At 36.3% G+C, this 16,421-nt stretch overlaps 1 protein-coding gene across 1 annotated transcript in view; it reads left to right on the top strand.

The window, feature by feature from the left end:
• The window catches only part of LOC106882649 (ventricular zone-expressed PH domain-containing protein 1), a 68,687-nt gene that overhangs the window by 17,864 nt on the left and 34,402 nt on the right, over positions 1-16,421 (top strand). Inside the window, exons 3-6 of the mRNA XM_014933395.3 lie at positions 1,322-1,466; positions 2,408-2,582; positions 3,834-3,997; positions 13,667-13,876. Of these exons, the coding sequence (XP_014788881.1) occupies positions 1,322-1,466; positions 2,408-2,582; positions 3,834-3,997; positions 13,667-13,876 (694 nt within the window). The remainder of the gene's footprint in view (positions 1-1,321; positions 1,467-2,407; positions 2,583-3,833; positions 3,998-13,666; positions 13,877-16,421) is intronic.

Genomic DNA, 16,421 nt, shown 5'->3' with positions numbered 1-16,421 from the left:
TCAACACATCACTCTGATACTTCTCCACTACTCCTACTCATGATCAGAGATGCACATATTGTCAGCCACTAAGGAACATGCTCAAGTGGTTAAGGTCATACAACTGGCAAGCAATTCTGTGGTATTGAGCAGAATATTTGCTATAACAATATTTCTGCTTCAGCTACTCAGCACTGAATCTGCCTGAAATGTAATGGAAAATAAGTCTGTTTCAAATCATTGATGTCCAGGTTACAAAAGCGAAGTTTGAAGGGAATAGTAGTCATTTTCTTTGACTTCTAGATAGAAGCAAATAGGAAATAAAACTTACTGACCAAAGACAAAAAAAAACAAAAAACTTGGTGATTGTAATGTGCATTCACTGTATTACTTGGAGCCAAACATGAAATGAGTTTAACTTTTATTTTTTCATTAAATTTTAATGTATTTAGAGTAAAATTTTATTGAATTTTAAAATTTGCTTTTTTTTTTAAAAATTAAAAGTTATTTAGACTTGCTATTGTTTAGCATCTTGCCAGCACTGAACAAAATTCTAATTAAAGGCATTCCTGCTATGATCATCCTATTTTGTCTTAGGATGTTTATTCTCAGGTATATGAATCAGAAACTAATCTGTTGTCCAATGTGCCCTCCTTTATTATTTTTTGGGTTGGTAAGGTATGATTTGAGGGTGATTTGGTTGCTATTTCTAATAAGCTAAGTGCCCATTTAGAGATTTCCTTGACCCAAAATTTTAAAACAAAAACATCCTGTTCAGATTGTCATTGATCTGATTTTCAGGTAATTGAACCACCTCTCTGAAGTATTAAGTTTCTTTAACTTGGTATATTTAACTTAATGCAGAATTTTAAATTGGAGGTCAACGAATCCAAATTCAACCTAGAATTGCATATTCCTCTCCAAATATAGGTTGTCTGGTTAATAGTTAGAAAACGTAAATGAGTTTCATGAAAAGTTTGAGGTAGATGATTTTGATGCTTTTTTTTTGGAAGTTTAAAAGCAACTTCCCTATTCTGACAAAGTAACAATACAAAAGAACTATCTTTCTATGTTTCTTTAGTATCCTGACCTTTATATGAAAAACTTCTCTAGAGCTACATTTTGTATTGAGATTAATAATCTCTTGATGAAGTTTCTTCCCCATAATCTCTAATCTGATCTTACTTTCTCCTATTTGCTGCTACTGGATGCTTCTATTCTAAGCTGTGTATTTTTTCTCTTTTGACCTTTTGTATGTAGCTACAAACTTAACCCAAATAAAAATGTTGGCAATTCTCAGGAAAAAAAAAAATACTATGCTGTTTATTCATATTTTTGACAGAGAGACAGACAGTATCAGCAGTCATGTCAATGCTATGATATCTTTGTTGGAAGTATGCCTCAAGTACAATCTGCAACCAAGTGGCAAGGATGAAGATCCAGCACATGCTAAAATTGCATCAGATGTTCTCAGCTGTTTATTTATGGTACATTTTATATCATTTTAAAAAATACTTAATTGCTACAGTGTAGATGATTAGTAGTAGGGCAATTAATAGGGTTTTTAAAAATTGTTTTGTAATATATTCTAAGGGAGACCTTTTGTTTATGACTATTAAAAATTAACTATTTTGTTGTTAAAAAGTTATTTTAATTGCTAGGTGAACTGAGGGATATAGAGTAAAGTGTCTTGTGCCGGGACACAACTAAATGCCAATTAAACCATCAGCTCATGGTTTATCAGTTGATAGTCCTGTATGACTGAACATTTTATTGTTACCCTGTACGTTAAGAAAAATTTCAACCATCACTAATAGATTTTTTTCCTCTGAATATATTTCACTGAAGTTTTCAAAAAAAAAAAAAAAAGAGTCTTTAAAATTTTTTTTATATAAGACAATTGTTTTCAATACTGAACTACTTGCCTGATGTGATGTTTGTAGTCTCTTCATATTTTAGATTGACAATTTTTGCAGTCAGTACTCTGCTTTCATTAGAAATTATTGTAATTCTTTAATCATGAAAATTATGTTTGATATTTTTTGAGTTTTTAAAATTGATCTAAACTTCTCAATGTAGCCTGACAGTAATTAAATATTTATTATTTGTCTATGTCAGCATGATACTTGAGTATTAACTGTCTGAAGGAAAATAATATGAATGACAGAAAAATAAAACTGAGTAGACTTTTCAATCAATTTTGTTTACATACCAGATAATGTGTATACTCAGGCTATGTTCCATTAGTACTTAAATCAGAAAGGTCAATTGGAAACTTTCACCATTCTGTTGTTTAACATGTTACATTTTAGACTATATCTGTTATTGTGAGTCTCTTGCTAATATAGCTGCCAGGAATTGGCTGACATTCTGTAAGAGTTTTTTTCAAATTGACATGTATAATTTATTGATTTATTATTTTTCTCAGAATTATACTAAAAAGGGAGTGATGGAAATAGCATTACCAGCAGTTGTGCAATTTCTGGATTGTGAAAATAAAGAATTAGTACGAAATGTCTCCAGTTATTTATCTCTGGCTGCCATTGGCTGTTCTTCCTTGTTGGCTTCCTACATGGAACTTATCATCAGCAGTGTTCTGAAAGGTAATTATCTTACAGAGTATTTCTTTGTTGCTGCTTATCTTTTATAATCTTTTGTTTCATTCATTAGATTGTGGCCATGCTAGGGCACTGCCTTGAAGAAATTTTAGTCAAATGTATCAACCCCAGTACTTATTTTTTAAAGCCTGAGACTTATTCTATCAGTCTGTTTTGCTTAACTGCTAAGTTACAGGGACATTAACATCCCAGCACGAGTTGTTAAACAGTGGTTGGGGGACAAACACACATGCACGCACACACATGATGGGCTTCTTTCAGTTTTTGTTTACTAAATCTACTCACAAGATTTTGGTCAATCTGAAGCTATAATAGAAGACACTTGACCAAGGTGCCATGCTGTGGGATCAAACCCTGATCCATGTTGTTGAAAAGCAAGCTTCTTACTACACAGTCACGCTTGTGCCTGATTGAAAATTTTCTTTGCACTATCTAATTTTGTTTTTGTCCCTGAAAGTAGCATATTGTTCCCAATCTGAACGAGGTAACCATTATTAGATCAAAGAGATTTACTGATTGATTGGGTAGGTGAGTTAGTGGATAAATCTATGGTTAATACAGAGTTCAAGGCATACTCTTTACTTTTTTACTCTTTTTAGTCATTTGACTGCGGCCATGCTGGAGCACCGCCTTTAGTCGAGCAAATCGACCCCAGGACTTATTCTTTGGAAGCCTAGTACTGATTCTATCGGTCTATTTTGCCGAACCACTAAGTGACAGGGACATAAACACACCAGCATCGGTTGTCAAGCAATGTTGGTGGGGGGAACAAACATATACACATACATATATATATACATATATACGACGGGCTTCTTTCAGTTTCCGTCTACCAAATCCACTCACAAGGCTTTGGTTGGCCCGAGGCTATAGTAGAAGACACTTGCCCAAGGTGCCACGCAGTGGGAATGAACCCGGAACCATGTGGTTGGTAAGCAAGCTACTTACCACACAGCCACTCCTGTGCCTAGAGTAATATACTTAAGGAACACAAGTAAAAAGGAAGTGTTCTTTAAAGTAGTAGTCCTCCTCAGAATGTATGCTTGTGTGTAATGTTTGGTATGGATTTTGGGAGATAGTGTGGGCAGTGATAAGAGTTGGAGTGTAATGAATTGGTTAAACATTGATAAGGCTTTGGATGCATATGGTCTATACTGTGATGTCTTTTATACACTGATTTTCTACTGATTTACATCCTGAATCTTAACAGTTTGTCATGTTCTCTTTTTGATAAAGGTAACTCAGCTTTGACTCTCCTCCTTCAAAAGGTCTATCCTGATAACAAACAAGTTATATTGGACCATATCCCTGAATTGGTACGGCTCATGGATACATGTGAACTACAAGAGAGTATCAGTTTGATCCAGATATTTGCAATGGTTGCAAAAGAAAACCCAAGGGTAATTTTTGTTATTATTATTCCTTTTGATTCAGGTTTTGTTGGAACTCCTGGAGTCTTGCATGTGTAGCAAGCTTACTACCTGCAGCCTATGGTATCATGCTATCTGTTTTTTTTCAACTATCTAATATTTTTCTGACTATTCTAGCTGTGCCAAGGAAACAAACCTTTTGTATCAGCTCTACTAGGCCCTCTATTCTGATTTCCTTTATATTCTTCCTGATGCTTTCTGATACTGTTCCCAAGGATCCAGCCATAATTGGCATTGTGTTCACCTTCATTTTCCATTTTTGTTATTATTATAAGTATAGGATGTGCTACCAAGATTGAACATTTAGTATATGTTGTCCAAGAGGAAGACATCATAATCATCATTATTATCATCATAGTCATTATTTTAATGTTCACTTTTCCATGCTTCCTTTGGTCAGACAGAATTTGCCAAGGTAGATTTTTTATGGCCAGATGCCCTTCCTGCTGTTAATTCTTATCTTTTCCAAGTAAGGTAATATTTCCCTTTGGCTGGAAATGAATGACACTTCCTTACAACTATCACACAGTGTAAAGACAAAGAGAGAGAGAGACAAAGACACTCTCTCTCTCTCTCTCTCTCTCTCCCTCCCTCCCTCCCTCCCTCCCTCTCTCTCACACACACACACACACACACACTTTTTGTTTATTGTCTACCAGTTTCAATCATACGGTTTTGGTATACTTAAGGCTATAGTAAAAGATGCTTTCCCAAAGTGCCACACTGTGGGACTGAACCTTAAACTTTATAGTTGGGAAGCAAACTTCTTAACTACACAGCCATGTTATACTCCTAGATATTAAAAAAATACTACCTGGGAACTGGGATCAAAGTCCTAATCTAGGTTAAACTGGAAACATGGACAAAATTTCAATCTTTAAAAAGCTCTCAATCAGACTCCATCAGCATGTTATAGTGAAAGATTGAAGGCCTACATGCTACTCATGTAGTAGCATCAACTACTTGTGGACCCTCTGTGCACAGTAACAGAAGGCAGCCTAATGAAAAGCTTGCACTATTGCCAACACCACAACCATTGCAATAACAATGTTAGCATCAACAACAAAGCAATTGCTACACCAACAGCAGCAAGAGTAACATTGTGACCACCAATAATAGCAGTGGCAACAATTATGGCACTAGCATCAACAGCAAGGACAACAACAGAAACATCCTCATCAATAACAACCACCACTGCAACAGATACCAACACTGTATCCCACCTAGTAAAAGAGTTCTGCCTCTAACACAAAATAAACTTTCCCTCATATGCAAGTCCACCAACATACAAAAAACACTGACACATTGCTTGCACACTCACCTCCTCTTAAACTCCAAAACCCCTTTGTGTGTTGTGGGCAACAGGAGACCGTGGGAAGAGATCTTTGTCATGGCATAGAGAAAAATGAAACAAGAAAATGACCATACACCAATGTCATCAGTATTACCATCACTACCTCAACAACATAAGCAATTATCCCAAATACAATCACAACCACAAATGAAAAAATCTAAGCAAATACATGAAAAACAAACCTAACAACCAAATACACTTCCTCCACTTCATCAGCTTCACTGTCATTTGAAAGAGTAACAGTGATTTCATAGAGGAGTTGGAAATAATAAAATCATTATCACCAAAAGAGTATGTGTTAATGAAATCTTTTTCAAACCATCTTATACAGACATACAAAACAGAATCTATTGAGAACTAATGGTGGGAAAGCATAATTCTGTTCTGGGAGATGCTATGAGTATTGATGAAAACAAACTGGTTGGTCTGTTTCAGGGGTTTCTTAGGCTGGAGACTATGGATAACTTCCTGAAATCTGTATACTGGCACTCCTAGTCTGAGATAATTCTACAAGCAAAGAAGTACTATCGACAGGCCTGTCCAGGATGCAGCCAGAATAAAGGAATTTTTCTGCATGCTTTCCAAGTGTCTAAGCATTACTGACCTGTGGAGTTATGTTGAATAATTGTTGTCATATTTAGGATGCATCAAGCTATTGTCCAAGTTCATTGCAAAGATTGCCCCACTGCTTTCCTTTAACCAAGAAAGGCAAGCAGTGTTTCAAATTCTGCCGAGGTTGACTTTACCTTTCATCCTTTCAGGGTTGATAAGTACCAGTTGAGCATGGAGGTCGATGTAATTGACTTACCCTTTCCTTCGAAATTTCAGGCTTTGTGCCTATATTAGTAGGACTATTATTATTATTATTATTATTATTGAGTGAGAGAGCAGTGCATGCCATCAAAGTGACACTGGGGTAAAATATATGAAGTCCAGTATACCCATCATGACTACCCGTCTGATAAGGGTACACCAGGCACATGCATCACAACTATATGTGTGCGACATGGTGATCTCATATCAAGATAAGCAGCGCATGACCATGCAGGTGGGGCCCATTTAGAATTTTCTTCAGGTCGAGTAGCCCATTCCGCTCAAAAGGTCCCTGAATAAGGTTTGTTTAAGGATGTTGAGCAAAACACCCATGTTTCCAAAGGTGAATTATTCAAACCCCAAAGTCTTCCTCTCAATACATGACTATGATGCTCCCCCACTACTTCTGCTCATGATCAGAGATGCACATATCGTCAGCCACCAAGGGACATGCTCAACTGGTTAAGATCAAACAACTGACAAGTAAATTTGTGGTATTAAGCAGAATATTTACTGTAGCCCATCTTTTATACCAAGACAAAACAATGTACATAATAACACTTCCAATCAATTAAGATCAGAAGCCATGAGAGCCACTACCTGGTACTGCATCTGGGCATTATTATTATTATTATTATTATTACTATTCATCTGGCATCTGGAACATTACTATCCATCAGTCCCCTATTTATCTAACAATATGGTTAGTGGAACATCAATCCATCCATTCCACGGAATATTAGCAGCTGGCATTAGCAACAATGTTCTGGGGGTATACACTGGGTGTTGATAAAGATCTACTCTGCACTCTATTTATGAGAACTTTTGGTTGAGAATTATAGACAATTCTCCAAAAGCTTATGGTGTAGCAGTTTTACTAAAGAGGAAGGCAACAACAGTTAAGGATTGATAAACCCTTTGGCATAGCATTACCATCAGCCAAGCTTGTTTGAAATACATGGAAAGTGGCCAGATTGGATGATTTGAATGGGTCTATTCTCATATATGCAACTCTAGACCATGGACTGAAAAGTGGAAGAGGCCACTTTCGGTTGGTAATCAAGGAGTGTAGAATTTTTGAGAGATGGTTTTTTTTTTTTTGCAGGTGTTCTTTGATTCTAGAATGTGGTAATTTACTTTTGGATGATTTCATTTAATTGTATGATTGTTTTGCATGTCTATATGAGTGATAGAATATGTTGGAGAATGTGCAGTGTAGGAGTGTGAGAGAGAGAGATAGAGAGAGAGAGAGAGAGTGAAAATGCATATGTGTATTTGCGATAATGTTTTTGCTTTGTTTTTACATGACTTAGACGAAGAAGGGTGGAATAAACGGGTAACAGTCTCTTACCCAAGATTTGTGTGTGTATGTGTGTGTTTGTGTGTGTGTGAGAGAGAGAAGGTGGGGAGTTGTTTTTTGTGTAAGAGAATATGTTTCTATGAGTAAAAGTTGTGAGTAAAGGAGTATGTGTGTGAGAAAGAAAGAGGGATAGTAGATGTGTGAGAGAGAGAGAGTGTGTGTGAAATAATCATAAATAGTATCTGTTAATGAATATTAGTATGGTCTGGTAGATGAGCAACATTAATAAAGTGGTGAGCTGGCTGAATTGTTAGCGTGTCAGACAAAATGCTTAGCATCATTTCTTCCAGCTCATTACGTGCTGGGGTCAACTTTACCCTTCATCCTTTCATCCTTTCAGGGTCAACAAAATAAAGTACCAGTATAGTACTGGGGCTCATGTAATCAAGTAATACCATTCCACAAAAATTGCTGGTCCTTTACCAAACTTTGAAACAATATTAACCCTTTAGTATTTAAACCAGCCATATCCGGCCAAAATATTCTACCTGTTTTAGGTTCAAACTGGCCTGATCCTACCTCTCACACCTACCCTACAATATCATTCTAAAAATCAACAGTCACATCATTGAAATCTTGAAGCTACACAATGCATGAGTAATTCCAAGCAATGTAAATGATAAGCATTACATTTGACAAAATAATCTGAATACTAAAGGGTTAATGATGGAGAGGAAAATTATAGATTTATGCATGCATAAATAATGCCTGTACTAATACTAATATGTAAGGCAAATGGATGATGTGTTGTTGTTGTTGTTGGCACTCCGTCGCTTACGACATCGAGGGTTCCAGTTGATCCAATCAACGGAACAGCCTGCTCGTGAAATTAACGTGCAAGTGGCTGAGCACTCTACAGACACATGTACCCTTAACGTAGTTCTCGGAGATATTCAGCATGACATGGTGTGACAAGGCTGACCCTTTGAATTACAGGCACAAGAGAAACAGGAAGTAAGAGTGAGAGAAAGTTGTGGTGAAAGAGTACAGCAGGGTTCGCCACCATCCCCTGCCAGAACCTCGTGGAGCTTTAGGTGTTTTCGCTCAATAAACACTCACAACGCCCGGTCTGGGAATCGAAACCGCGATCCTATGACCGCGAGTCCGCTGCCCTAACCACTGGGCCATTGCTCCTCCATGGATGATGTGTACACTGATTAGAAAAAGTATTGTGAATTAGACCATAAACAACTGGAATTAAAGTAGTTAGATCGATCTTGAGAATGTAGATACTCAGATGGAATGACATTGCAATAAGAAAAAAAGATGAAAAAATTTATGTGTGTATTGAATATGTATAAATTATTAATGTGCATTCTAGTGTAAATGTATTGTGTTGTTACTTCTTTTCTTGTTATTTATGTTTTCTTTTTGAGTTTCATTTTCTTTGGATTAGTCTGTCATTTCTAAGCAACACCTGGTTTTCTTTTAATTCGTAAAAAAATTCAGCTTAGTCAAGAAATTGCTGAATGGCCATAAACTCAATTTTTATCTGAGTTAACTTCTTACATACAACAATAACATAAGATTAGTTGGTTTATAATTTCCGTCAATTTAATTGTCTCTTGTGTACCTATGCTGTCAGTTCTATTAACTTCAGATTAAAGGGAAACTAAGTTGATTTAGGTTGTCACTATTCTTTGTTAAAGATGTATTATTTCTTCCTTTCTCACTTGAAATGGATTTGTTGTTGGAACAAATGTCTACATAGACTTACATCCTTTGAAGTGTCAATCATTTGTCAGCTGATGTCTAATTAGACTGGAAAAAGTAGATTAACAAACATTTCTTAAGAGTATGTAACATTGCTTGCCTTAGGGTTTCAATTCTTAACTGCCTGTATCTTAACTGCTATTTTAATTTTTGTTCATAGCCACTCTATGATACATATCAAATATATAATACTGTGTAACAGTAAGATCTACCCATGCTTCACAGAAATAAATTGATTATTATTCACTGGATATACACTGGGAAACTTAAGTATGAACGAAGGTTGTATCTTAGTACTGGAATTATCAGTGTTTCCTTTTTTTTTTATAATGAGGCTCAGGTGTAGCCACATGGTTCTGGATTCAGTTCAACTGCGTGGCACCTTGGGCAAGTGTCTTCTACTATAGCCTCAGACAAATAAAAGCCTTGTGAGTGGACTTGGTAGACAGAAACTGAAAGGAGCCTGTTGTATGTGTGTGTGTATACTCTTTTACTCTTTTACTTGTTACAGTCATTTGACTGTGGCCATGCTGGAGCACCGCCTTTTTAGTCGAGCAAATCGACCCTAGGACTTATTCTTTGGAAGCCTAGTACTTATTCTATCGATCTCTTTTGCCGAACCGCTAAGTTATGGGGACGTAAACACACCAGCATCGGTTGTCAAGCGATGTTGGGGGGACAAACAGACACAAACATATACACACACATACATATTTCTTTTCTTTCTTTTACTTGTTTCAGTCATTTGACTGCGGCCATGCTGGAGCACCACCTTTAGTTGAGCAAATCGACCCCGGGACTTATTCTTTGTAAGCCTAGTACTTATTCTATCGGTCTCTTTTGCCGAACCGCTAAGTTATGGGGACGTAAACACACCAGCATCGGTTGTCAAGCGATGTTGGGGGGACAAACAGACACAAACATATACACACACATACATATTTCTTTTCTTTCTTTTACTTGTTTCAGTCATTTGACTGCGGCCATGCTGGAGCACCACCTTTAGTTGAGCAAATCGACCCCGGGACTTATTCTTTGTAAGCCTAGTACTTATTCTATCGGTCTCTTTTGCTGAACCGCTAAGTGAAGGGGACATAAACACACCAGCATCGGTTGTCAAGCAATGCTAGGGGGACAAACACAGACACACAAACACACACGCATATATATATATATATATATATATATATATATATATATACATATACATATATACGACGGGCTTCTTTTAGTTTCCGTCTACCAAATCCACTCACAAGGCTTTGGTCGGCCCGAGGCTATAGTAGGAGACACTTGCCCAAGGTGCCACGCAGTGGGACTGAACCCGGAACCATGTGGTTGGTAAGCAAGCTACTTACCACACAGCCACTCCTGCGCCTATACATATATACGACGGGCTTCTTTCAGTTTCCGTCTACCAAATCCACTCACAAGGCTTTGGTCGGCCTGAGGCTATAGTAGAAGACACTTGCCCAAGGTGCTACGCAGTGGGACTGAACTCGGAACTATGTGGTTGGTAAGCAAGCTACTTACCACACAGCCACTCCTGCACCTATGTATATAATATATATATATATATATATATATATATATATATATATATATATATATATATATATATATATATATATATATATATATATATATATATATATATATATATATATATATATATATATATATATATATATATGTGTGTATGCAGAAGGTTGGAAAGGAACACATGAGTTGATATATATATATATATGGAAAAAAAGTCAAGGTAGAAATGCTAAAATAATTTTATAAAAAACATTTCAGTACCGGTTTCAGTCATTGAGACTTTTTCAACTGTAAGTATGGAAAACAATTAAATTTTGCCTGTCTCTGTCTCTCTTGTTTACTCTTGTGGGTTCCAGTTTGCAGAGAAAAAGAAGAAGGTGGAGGAGAAGAAGAAGAATGCAGGAGTGTTATGATAGTAGTAGGATGTTAAATGGTCAAGTGCCCTGAAAGTGACTTGTTGTGGATGGTAGTAGTGATTAATATATATATATATATATATATAACTGAAAAAATTTGGAGTCAACAAGGAGTATGGCTGGACATTTATTTTTTAATCACTACAGTTGTTTCCATGCTTTATAATTTCTTTTTACTGTTGATTTGTTCTTCATGGTTAGTTACACATGTGATTGTTCTTAGCTGAAATTTAAGAATTGGCCTGTACACACACATACATGGTTGTTCACATATACATCCATATATGTACTAATGCTCAGACACACACAAACATTTACATACATATATGCATATATACATATATACATATGCACACACACACACTCATATGTATATGTACGCACACTCACATACATACACATATACAAATATATGTACATATATACATACACAGATGTGCATGTGTGCATTGACCGTTGACTGAACACTATTCAATTTTTTTTCTCCGTGTTTTTCTCCTTGTCTCCGTATTCTTTCTGTTGAAGAGCGTAGCTCGAAACGTCAAAGACTTTCCGTATTCCCGAGCGTCATACTAATATATACTTTTGTTATTTACACCACCTGTCCTCGTCTGTTGTTATTTTTTGTATATTCTCCCACATATATACATACATATATATATATATATATATATATATATATATATATATATGTGTGTGTGTGTATGTGTAGACAGATTCATTCATACAAAATACATGGACAGGCATGCATATAGAAATACAATGCAACACACATGGATAGGGAGAAGGTGAGAGGTAGAGATTTCACTGAATTATTATTATTCAACAGTGTTGTATCTGGAAAATGCAAATTTGACGTGGTGGCAACATCTTGGTATTTTCTCAGCTTGCTTGTTTACCAAGTTTTTGTTACTTAATAGAATGCACAAGGCTTCCTCAAGGCATAGGTCACAAATGCTGGATAGTATATTATATGAGTGTGCATTCTTTATTATTGACCATTCTATTCCATATTTTATTTTCCTTTCTTTTAATCTCCATATTAGGCCTGCTAATTCAATTATCTATTCACACACAGCAGATATCCAAACACAAACCTGGAAGTACATATAATACTACTACTAGATAGCACAGGGTGAAATGTGAAGGTGGACGAGTTTCATACTGTACTCTACTATATTCTTAACTGAATATGCCTTTGTGTCTGTCGTGTATATATATATATATATATATATATATATATATATATATATATATATATATATACACGTGTGTGTATGTGTCTTTGTGTCTGTGTTTGTCCCCCCATCACCATTTGACAACAGGTGTTGGTGTGTTTATGCCCCCATAATATAACAGTTTGGCAAAAGAGACTAGTAGAATAAGTACTAGGCTTAAGAAATAAGTCCTGGGGTCGATTTGTTCAACTAAAACCCTTCAAGGTAGTGCTCCATCACAGTTGCTGTCAAATGACTGAAACAAGTAAAAGAATAAATTAACATACACTAAATAACCACGACAGTTGTGAAGATGTTGGTGTTACATAATGTTTCAGCAGTAACTGTCATTATCAATAAACTTCTCTTCCTACTTTGCTTACTACTGATTGTTCAAGTCATGATTTATATATATCATCAGTCATGAAGACTGGGGGGCATGAAGTTTGATGAGCTGAGATGTCCTTAATTTGCAACAGTTAATGAGACTCTTTTGACATGCTCATTACTGAACCATCAGTTATGTATGATTATTATTATTACTTTTTTTCCTGTATAAATGTTCCTTGTGCTTGCTGTTGTCTTTAGTCTTGCTTTTTTGAATTATATTTCTCAATACAAAATTTTAACTTTGTTTTACTTATGCAGCACTGTTGTACATCAGCAGATGGATTCTACACTATTTGCATACAAGCCTCAGACCAGCAATTGCAATTTGTTTTGAGGTGACTCAAGTGCACAATGTCAATGGGCTGCAAAAACAGCAAAATATCAGTATCTATATTTCTCAATCCCCTATGGGGTGAGTTGACTCACCTGGTTTGAAGTATTCAATGTTTGAACACTTAGTGTCTTAAAGGGACTTTTCTCTCTGATGCTGTTCCACAGCTAATGAGTGCATAAATATAACACATACAGTAAGTATGTGACATCAATAATGTTTACATTATTAGAGCTGCATATAACTCAAAATTCAATTTCTCTTCCTCCACGGTCCTGTTGTACATTAACAGATAGACTTTACACTATTTGTTTATATACCTCAGACTAGTGATTGCAATTTGAGGCTGGCCACTTGAGTGCACAATACCAAGGTACTGCAAAAACACTTGTATTTAACCTATAATGTTGGGTGATGATAATATTGGTTATGGTAAGGGTGATAAATTTATTATGTATTGTATGTTCTTTTACTACTGGGTATTATATTTTGTATTCTTTTAGCTGTTGCAGCCATATGTTCCTGTGTTTTGTGATTACCTAAAGCAGCCAGAAATGGCTCCTACAGTTTTGAACATTCTCGTGGACATAGCTAGTGTGAATCCTCGTTCGCTGTTGGCTTATGTTTCTGCTTTGCAGACATTACTCACTGTTTCTCCTGTCTACACGGAACCTGTAGTTGCTATCATTGCAAGCATTGCTACTCTTAGTGAGGTAAGAAATTTACTTTAGCAACAGACTTTAAGGATTATTGCAAACAAATGGTTTTGAATTTTAAAATACTTAGAAATTAAATTAAAACTATTTGCTGTATTGAATTAATTGAAGGTAAGTAGATGGTGAAATACTGAAAGTAGTTCCCTGGAAGATGAGTGAGTATAAGTAAGTTCTAAAAATTGAAGTATAAATTGGAATGTTTGGTTATTAGGCTGCAGAGCAGTACAAGTGCACCATTGTATGAGTAATTTTCTGTCTGAGCCAAGGCCCATGCAAATTTTTGTCTTGAAGTACAAGTGGAAATCCACAGTATGAGCGAATTTCATACAAGCAATCGCTAGTCTCTGCTCAAGTGCAGCCTCTGCTCAAGTGCAGTCTCTACTCCAGTGCAGTCTCTGCTCAAGTGCAGTCTCTGCTTGCTCAGCTCACATGTTTATCTTATGTCAACATCTCTGTTGTGTTTGCCCCAGTATTTTTTTTAGTTTTGTGTGTTTTTTTGCTATTATTTTATAATAATTAGTTGTGTTTGCCATGAGTCTTAAGAAGATTAATGCAAAAGACAGTGCTGAGAAGAAGAAAAAGCTTATTACAATAGAATTGAAGAAGGAAAACATTGATAAACATAAGAGAGGAGTGCATGTGGTGGACATAGCACGTCGACGATCTGAAGAAAAAGGATGAGATCAAGGCTGTTACAACAGCAAAGGATGTCTCCAGGCTCTTCAAGCAACACACATCTGTCCACGAAGAGATGGAAAAATTGCTTCTCCTGTGGATCAATGAGAAGCAACTCACAGGGGATATGATTACAGAGACCATCATCTGTGAGAAAGCACAAACACTGTATGGGTATCTCTTGAAGCAGAACCCTGGAACATTGACAGAGGAGACATCAGTAGAGGCTTTTAAGGCCAGTTGTGGCTGGTTCGATAATTTCAAAAAGAGAACAGGTATTCTTAGCGTTATCAGATATGGAGAAGCAGCAAGTTCTGACATGAAGGCAGCTGAGGATTTTGTGTGTGAATTCCGTCAGCTCATTGCAGCCAAGAGATATATCACACAACAGGTATTCAACTGTGATGAAAGTGGTCTTTTTTGGAAAAAAAAATGCCCAGAAGAACTTATATAACAGCAGAAGAGAAGAAAATGCCAGGCCATAAGCCTATGAAAGACAATGTGAGTGGAGACTTGAAGATTAAGCCGCTCCTTGTCTACCATTCCGAAAACCCACAAGCATTCAAGTTGCACAGAGTCCTGAAGGAGAAGCTGCAGGTCATGTGGAGGGCAAACATTAAAGCCTTGTTAATCAGGCAGTTCTTCACCGAGTGGGTCAACCTTATCTTCAGACCAGCAATGAGAAAGTACCTTCTGGAGAATGATATTCTTCTTGAGGCTCCTGCTCACCCACATTACTTCAAAGATGATATCATGGACGAATTTAAATTCATAAAAGTTCTACACCTTTCACACAACACCATCCCTATCTTGCAGCCCATGGACCAACAAGTGATTTCTAATTTTAAGAAATTGTACACCAAACGTCTATTTTGTTGGTGCTTTGAAGTTGCCAAAAATACAAATCTAACCCTTTGTGAGTTTTGGAAGGTGCACTACAACATTGTTAACTACCAAAAAAATCATCAATATGGCCTGGCACTCAGAGGAGCTGACGACAGATGAATTCCTGCAGCTTCAGGAGCAGCAGCATTCAAATGCAGTGGAAGAGATTGGTTCGCCGGGGGAGGACAGTGTAGTGGAGAAGGCCATCTTACAAGCGACATAAAGACAGTGTGGGCAAAGTGGTAGTATGTTTTTAAATTTGTAGAAAAATATCATCCTGTAAAAGTATCTACAGGTTGTGCAGCTGCTTTATTTAATGACACTGCTCTGGCACATTTTTGTAGCATTTTGAAAGGCAGGAAAAAGCAGACTTCTCTTTATATGTCTCTAATGATATAACCTGCAAGTGTGAAGAGTGAAGAAAGTGTGTTCAGAAAGCCTAAATTAAGCGAAGTGAGAGAGAAAATGCCAGAAATAGTTTTTTCCTGAAGTCTTAATGGAAGGAAATTCTCCTCCCAAACAATAATCCCCCTTCTCCTTGCTCCATCATTTTCCTTGTGCACAAATCGTCCCATCTTTAAGGTAATTAAATTCATAAGACCAGTTTTAAAACCAATAAAAAAATGATGTTTTGGTGGGCTGGAATGGATAATTTATATTTCAATTAATTTCAATGGGGAAAATTGATTTGTAAAATGAGTAAATCGTAAAACAAGTTCAGTCATGGAACGAAATAAACTCATACTGTGAGGTATCACTGTATATTCTTATTTTCAAATTTTTATGCAACGGTGCTGAGGACCACCTAATTTAAATTTGATAATTCATAAAACAGATCTCAAAGCTTATTGCCCTATCAATAAATAATGTACATTAATCTGTAAAAAAATAAAGATTTTCTATTATTTCTTACTTCTCGCATTCTAGTAGAAGCCAATCAGCAGCATTGTCACAAGTATAAAATAACTTAATCATGCAGCTG

The sequence above is a fragment of the Octopus bimaculoides genome, chromosome 3, assembly GCF_046866305.1.
Source record: "Octopus bimaculoides isolate indiv1 chromosome 3, ASM4686630v1, whole genome shotgun sequence".
In the NCBI taxonomy this organism is placed as follows: Eukaryota; Metazoa; Mollusca; class Cephalopoda; order Octopoda; family Octopodidae; genus Octopus; species Octopus bimaculoides.
The sequence above is the reverse complement of the archived record's forward strand: the minus strand, read 5'-3'. Positions and strand labels throughout refer to the sequence as shown.